Consider the following 7,427-nt stretch of genomic DNA (forward strand, 5'->3'; position numbering starts at 1 on the left):
GATGATTGACTCGGAGGTTTAAGAAGCTGTTTAAGGTTAGTTTCGACGTACATAAAACATGGTTATTTATGTTTAGAACACTGTTTCTGCGGGAACATGGGAACATAGGGAAAAAATGAAAGGGAACAAGGGAACAAGCCCCCCCCCCCCCCCCCCCCCGCCCCCCTGGGAGACCCTCATTACAAATGAAGTCGATTTGTTCTGAATGAGGATCTATATTTGTTAAAGAAATAGTTATAAGTGAATAGAAACAACAGTCCGTTTAGTTAATTTTTTTTCACAAGAAAGGTACTAATGTCCTGTGCATCGTATGTTCAAGTGATGATCCCTTAATTTAAGCATCAAACAACATTGATGGTACAGTGATACATTAATTGTTGCCAGGTAAAAAATTCCAGTTAATAAAGAATATTGTCAATACCAGCAGGTGGTCAGTGTATTATAATATAAAGGTAACTAACTTATTATTTATAGATTTAAATCTTATTTATAGTGGACATGCACTTAGCTTAGCACTGAGCATTAACTAGTTTATAGGCATGCCACTGAAACAGAGGAAACAAATATTTCAAATAAACGTAACATAGTTAAAAATCCCAACTGGCAGGAGGCAGACCAGTTGGCTATTTACAAAGCGTTACCAGGGATTTGAACCTGGGACTAACAAGAAACAAATCCTGCTAGTGGCAGGGTGGACGCCTTGAACCTGGGACCTCCAGATTACAACACCAGGACCCTAAACCACTCAGCCATACTGCGTCTCTTGCAACTGACAACCCATGATTTTTTCTTAAGTGGAAACTGTTCCATTTCATGTAAACTTTTTAATTCCCATTGTCTTTGGGATCATGTGTTTTATAATGTACTACCAGGGATAATATTGTGTGACCCACCTTGAAAATTTTGTTTCTCACAATGAATCAGGTGCACCCCACCTGGGATTGGTGCATCCCACCTGGGATCCCACGTTCCCCACCTGGGATCCCAAGAATCCCACCTAGGATCCCAAGTCTCCCACCTGTGATCCCACCTATCCCACCTGCGATCCTGTCTATCCCACCCGGGATCCCAGATATTTTTTTTACATGGGTTAAGACTGTTGTTAAAAAATTGTTTTAAAAGAATTGTTTTGCATAAAGCACATTTTTGTTCTTTCATCCACCAAGGCTGATGCAATTGCAGTAACAAGCACACACTCACACTGACGAAAGATGTGCCATCTTGACAGTCCCGCAAATGAAAGATGCGTCATCTTAAAAGCAGGAGGAGGTGCTGTTGTCACAATTTCTGAGAAAGATAAACATAGTGAGGCATATTCCATCTCATATTCAAGGCTATGGTCTTTCCATTTGCATGATGGTCCTGGTTACCAGCTTATTAAATTAACAAAATTGACTTTGTTTTCATTGTTTTGTAAGGAAGCCGTTTAGCATTGTCACACCCTGATAAAAGCTAAACTACAATCCTGGTCAAAACTGTCGGGACAATTCGTGCTTTTCCCCCTCCCCCCACTAAAATATTGATTTTTCACGGTTTCCAAAATCAAGATCCTTTCATCGATCGCTTAAAAGCAAGGGGAGGTGTCCTTCTCACAAAATGTAAAAAAAACATGGAAAAACATGGCGTGACCTTTTCCTTTTTGCCATGAGTTGAAACATGAAGGCTATGATTCAAAAAACGTTTTGACAGCATACAGTATACTTAACAAGATTATACCTGTACTTGTTGGTCCTCTTGCAGGATTAGTATCCAAACATTTTTGAGAAGTGGAAACCAAAAGTGGAATGTCAAACCTGTTGCCTATTTGAAAGAAAATCTTACCAAGAGAAAATATATCACTGGCTTTGCTACATGAAGAACCTTTGAGAACTTCTGGAGCAATGTGTGGATACGAGATGATGTACTTCTTGGAAGGAGGAAAACAACTATCACATGCCTTTCCAAAATCAATTATATAGCCTCACTTATTACTTACAAGAACATTATTTGATTTCAAATCACCAGGCAGAAAGCCTTTTGAATGCATGTGAGAAAGTGCTTCTGCCAAGTTATGTGAAATTATAAGCCAGTCATTAACTGTCAGTGAGTTTTCAAGATTCTGAATTAACGTTTCTTCATTTTGGCGTGTCAATAGCTTGCTTATAGTAACGGAAGTATCCTGTTCTCCTATAAATTCAATTACCAAAGACATTGGTTCCTTTTGAACTTGTACACCTAAGATGGTAGGGATGTTCTTGTGGTGTAGAGCCTGCATGATTTGAGCTTCTTTCATCAGCTCCTTTGTGTCATTTGAGAGAGATTGTTTTTCAACAACTTTAATATTCAGCAGTTGGTATTGTCTTAAGACGCAGCAACCATAGGACCCTTCTCCCAATCTGATGGTCTTTCCATTTGGTGGACAAAGTTCATCAGGATCGATGAAATTGACATTTGTCCACCCGTTTTGCAATGGTGTTGACATGATAGATTTCCCTGCAAACTGGAAAATTAAGTGAAATTGACCAATAGGAATAAAAAAATTATGTCATGCTATTCCATAGTCTGAAAAATCTGTATATTAGGTTTGCAGGAGAACAATGTTTCGGCTCATAAAAAATTATGCTAAGATCGTTTTTTGTTAAGTATGCACGTGTTTCTCGTACAACACCATAAAAATTTGCGTATGGTAAAAAATCTGTATTTTTTATGTTGTTTAATTACATTATTTTATGTTATTTACCATTCAAGAAATTAAAAATTTAATAAAGTTATGGGATTGTCATTAATATTGCCACTAGCTCTACGAGTATGAAAGCTTAAAGAGAGAAATAAAATTATATTGGCACAACTGGAAAATCGAGCATTGATGAAATGGAGGCTGACCCTGGAAAATAATGCAGCTTACAAATGGTGGTATTGTGATGTCAGTTCATGTGTTGAAATTTCTCGTTAAGAATCGAATATGAACACCTATGAAATAAATCAGGGAAAACAGACTTACTTTACTTTTATCAGGATTCCTGGATTTGTTTTGCTTGGATTGCTGGATCAGTTCCCCCCATTTAGCATAGTATAAGCGCGCCAATCTCTTAGCTCTGAGGCACTCTGCTTTTTCCTTTTGTTTCCGAATGTCAGCATCCTTCCTTTTCTTTGTTTCTCTCGTTTCTCATTCTCCTTTTCTCTGAAATTGAATTTTCTCCACTAATGCGGGCCCTGGTACGACCTTTTTCGAGTTTCATTCACTCATGAACCTATTTGGTGGGAACTGAGGATTGGGATATGCTGCTGGAAGAAAATATTGACGGGTTCTTTAAGATGGCAAAAACACAGATCTTGGGGAGTCCACTGAGGGAAAGCTCTCACATGGATAGCACAGAGACTGGGACTGAAAACTCTTGCTTTTGATTGGCCAACGCCATCTCAGAGACCATAGAACCAACATGGCAGTCGAAACCGAGGAGTGTGGCAACCATCTGTCATCTTTTGAAAAATAGGAAAAAGAACCTGAATAGTCCTCTGTTGAGACTCCTTGAAAATACTTCAATCCTTGATCAATGTTTGTATGATTTCAATATCTTTTGTAGGTATTCTGATCATATACTTTGCTTTTATTTGAGGTTGAAAAGACAGTAAAAGAACTGATGAAGAAATTTGTCAACAGAGATAAGTACAAGAAATATTTGTCATTTCTCCTGCGTAGCTTAGCAGAGTGACAATATAGTACATCCTTTTATGGGGTTAGGCTACCACAATGAATTATTACTTGGCGACTATTTCAAAATTGGTGGTTAACCCGTCTGACCCATCTGACGAGTTTCCCATCCTCTAATGTGAATACTGCTATTAGCAGACAATCAAGACAGTCAGCTTCAAATCCTGAAAGCACAAAATGCACTTTTGAAGGCAAAAATTTGTGAATTAGAAAAGAAGGTAGCAGTAGTTAACCAAGAAAAGAAGTTTGCAGTGGGAAAACCATTTTCCACTTTACGTCCTGACAGGAAAAGACACAGAAAGCTAGAAGTCAAAACATTTTTACTTAAGATGGCTAAAAGGTTACCAACAGACTGGATTTTAGACGAGGTACTCATTGTACTGTACAGTGTTTTGTCTGAATAGTAAACTGATAAATAGGAAACCCTTGCAGGTTATTCTGCAAATTATTAACTTTTTCATGGTGTGCCTTTTTGTCTTTCAGGCCAGATTTGTTGTTGATGGCAGTCAAGTCGTATTAAACTTTAAGACTACCAACCATGCTATTAACTTATCTGCACCATCACAGGAAGAATTTCTCAAGAAAGCCCTCTTGGCAAAAGACAATGCATTATTAAATGGTAAATGCAAAACAAAAAGAAGCAAATTATAGAAATTAAGTAATAATATTAGCATTCACTCTACAGTGCACTACATAATTAAGCGTTGCCTACAGGAGAAATCTTTTCCAAAGGAATTTGATAAATTGATGATAACCGTAGTTGTTTAATGTTTGAAGTCCGTATCAAACATACTGGACATACATTGTACATTCTGCACACACTTGCAGATGCTGGATATCATGAGCTGAAAATGGTGCCAGGAAGTGCAGGGCTTCCATCTCTTTCATGCATCAAGAAGAAGCGGAAGAGACAAAATGGTGAAATCCCAATTGAACCTGTCCACATGGTAATCATGCAATCTTGTCACCATAATTATAAAGAAGGTTGATGATAAAATAATAGTGTCATTATTTATTTTCTTTTGGAGTCCAAAGTAAACAAGCTTAAGGTTGAAATGATTTTACCTGGTTTGATTCATTTTCCTTTTTGTTTTGTCTCTTCACATTAGTTAAGTCTTACGGTACACCAACGATTGTAAACATAATTTAACCTAGTTACCAACAAAGAGATGCTGGTTTAGGTGCATTTAGGTCACCAGTCTTAGTAACTCAGTAGCTTAAATTTTCTAGTGTATTTATACCCCCATAATTTGCATACTGTTTTATCAAGTTCTGCAATTTTTTTTCCGGAAAGGAAGGGCATCAGGAGTTAAGGGACTGCATGAAAGATGTCTTTCATGAAATGAAAGACCTTGAATGCACGGGCCTGGATTTCGATGGTCGCCATTTCAATATAGAATGGTCAGTATGGTTTCGGTGTTGTCATTTTGAAGCATGTACAGGTAGGTTATCATAGTGGCCTTCTTAATATTATTACGGCCTTCTGTGAGCGATGCATGCACTGCCTTTATAATTGTGCTATTATTGTCTATGTATGAACAGGTTGGTGTGCAGCGACTGGACGTTCTTGGCAATTTTTCTGGGGCTTTCTGGTGCAAAGGCCAAGTACTTTTGCATCTGGTGTTTTTGCTCAAAGGACAAAATAGTGGACTTTTTGGGTAAGATTTGTTCAATAATAATGATAAGGGTACATGTATCATCCATTCATATTAATTTCACTGTCTTTAATACCTGTTCTTTATCTATTTCTTTTAATCAACTTAGTTAATAGTTGGAATATTTCAAGAAGCCAGGAATCCATCCCAGAATTATTGGCCAAGAAAGGGGATCTGTGTTTAGGCCACAGTAGAGGGCCAATGATCCATGTCCATTTTGACCATGTTGTTGTCGACACCTTTTTCTTCGAATAATGGGAAAGTTGTTTAACCAGGTATTTGTTTTTTACAATTTTACTTCCTCTCTGTGTCTTTTAATTTGACTGTTCATAATATGTTATACAATGTACATGTACACAGCTGCAATTATGTAATGTATAATGGCTCCTTGATTTTTTTAGCAGAGGTTTCCAGTATAAGACCCTGAGTCAAACTGTTCTTTCATTACATATTGGTAACAAACTGACACTACCTTGTTAGTAAAAACTGTAAACAGGCTATTTATAAAGTACTTGATAGGATAATGCTGCTGTTACTTTCAATTTCATTCTTTTTCTTAATTTACATACTTGTACATGTATGTTGTCAATTGGGCTATAAAACAGCAGCGATAGACAAATCTGGAGAAGGCCATGCATGACACTGGTGTCAACTTTTATTTCTTTGAAGTAAAAGGGGATGATGGCAAATCATCAATCAAATGGTCCTCTCTTGATGGTGAGTTTGCAAAAATATACAAAAATGCCAGGTACCCAATCATGTTTTGTCAAGAATTTTCACATCAGAGTAGCAAAACTGTTTTTTTAAAACTTGCTGCAATCAGATTGCTCACTCATCTGGGCTCCTAGCACAAAACCTTGGTCACCCACATTCATACTTGGGTGACTCTGACAACTGGTCTCCTGTTGGTTAGCAGCCCTTTGAACAATAATGTAAATTCTGTGGAAGTCCAAACTGGCATGGCAAGGAAACTTGACCTCAATTTGTTGAATTCTTGTTTATGATTTTATTTTTTCATTAGGTAATGAGTTAAACAAAGTGCTGGAGAAACTAAACCTGAAGGCGGTGTTAAATGACATGACAAACAAAACATTATCAACACTGGACATATTAAACAAGACATCATTGATGAATCTATGTAAAGAAAGAGACCTTCCTACATCAGGCACAAAAGAAGCCCTAAAAAGCAATTTGAAGGACTGGATGAAAAAGAATGGTGTACACTCTCTCGCAAGTAAAACTCTACCATATAGTTCCTTTTCTATGATGAATAGGTGTACAGGTATGTAGAATAAATATTATTATAACTGTGCTGTTAAATCATGTATATGTGACCACTTCGTCAAATGTATACAATATTGTGTCCTTCACTAACTGTGATGTGTATCCCATGCTTTTCTGTTACTAGTTTTCAGATCCAAGTAACCGTGTGCAGCCAGATAATACAAATCCACAGACTTCCCTCATAGTTGATAAGCTGGTTTTGTTGTGGAAGGACTTCAGTACACTCATGATGGCCTTGAGGGCTAACCCTGGGGATGAGGCATACATGCTTCCTGACAACTTCCATGAACGTGGCAGACAGTGGGACACAAATTTTAGATATGTAACATTTGATGAGGTAATTTCCACATATAGATATCTTGTACTCCAAAGGTGTTAATTGGTTTGGAGGGCTTCCATGTAATCCAGTCTTCTGATACTGCTGTTATAATGACTGCGTGTATACCATAATTTATAGGTGGCCACTGAACACGAGTTATGACAGCCAAGTGCATTTGGATGGTATTTTCCTGTGACATGTAAATAATCTCTATTATATAAAGAAAAAAATCAACTTAAGATTAGTAAGAAATATGAACTCTTCTTGTCTTCAACCTAAACTTTGGGTCAGTATGCAGCTATTACAACGGCTCTCGGGATTGGTTCAGAAAACAATGTACACAAAGAACAATAAAAAAGGAAAAAATGGAGCCTAACTCTAAAAACAATAATAATTGATAGGGCTGTGTCCTAAAGGGATCCAATGAAATCAGATGTTGAAAAGAGCTGCGTCTTATCTCTAAACTTTACTTTATTGT

At 37.3% G+C, this 7,427-nt stretch overlaps 2 protein-coding genes across 2 annotated transcripts in view; one reads left to right on the forward strand and one right to left on the reverse strand.

Annotated features, from left to right (window-relative positions):
- Positions 1 to 1,960: 1,960 nt before the first annotated feature.
- Positions 1,961 to 2,461, reverse strand: LOC137987887 (uncharacterized). Its single transcript, XM_068833973.1, has one exon. The coding sequence runs from the start codon at positions 2,459 to 2,461 to the stop codon at positions 1,961 to 1,963; it is 501 nt and encodes a 166-aa protein (XP_068690074.1).
- A 1,559-nt stretch (positions 2,462 to 4,020) lies between these two features.
- LOC137987888 (uncharacterized) overlaps positions 4,021 to 7,427 on the forward strand; it is a 3,759-nt gene continuing 352 nt past the window's right edge. The window contains exons 1-8 of the mRNA XM_068833974.1: positions 4,021 to 4,059; positions 4,175 to 4,310; positions 4,520 to 4,638; positions 4,986 to 5,092; positions 5,234 to 5,378; positions 5,973 to 6,063; positions 6,368 to 6,628; positions 6,762 to 6,967. Coding sequence (XP_068690075.1) covers positions 4,021 to 4,059; positions 4,175 to 4,310; positions 4,520 to 4,638; positions 4,986 to 5,092; positions 5,234 to 5,378; positions 5,973 to 6,063; positions 6,368 to 6,628; positions 6,762 to 6,967 — 1,104 coding nt within the window. The remainder of the gene's footprint in view (positions 4,060 to 4,174; positions 4,311 to 4,519; positions 4,639 to 4,985; positions 5,093 to 5,233; positions 5,379 to 5,972; positions 6,064 to 6,367; positions 6,629 to 6,761; positions 6,968 to 7,427) is intronic.

The sequence above is a fragment of the Montipora foliosa genome, unplaced genomic scaffold (assembly GCF_036669935.1).
Source record: "Montipora foliosa isolate CH-2021 unplaced genomic scaffold, ASM3666993v2 scaffold_394, whole genome shotgun sequence".
NCBI lineage: Eukaryota > Metazoa > Cnidaria > Anthozoa > Scleractinia > Acroporidae > Montipora > Montipora foliosa.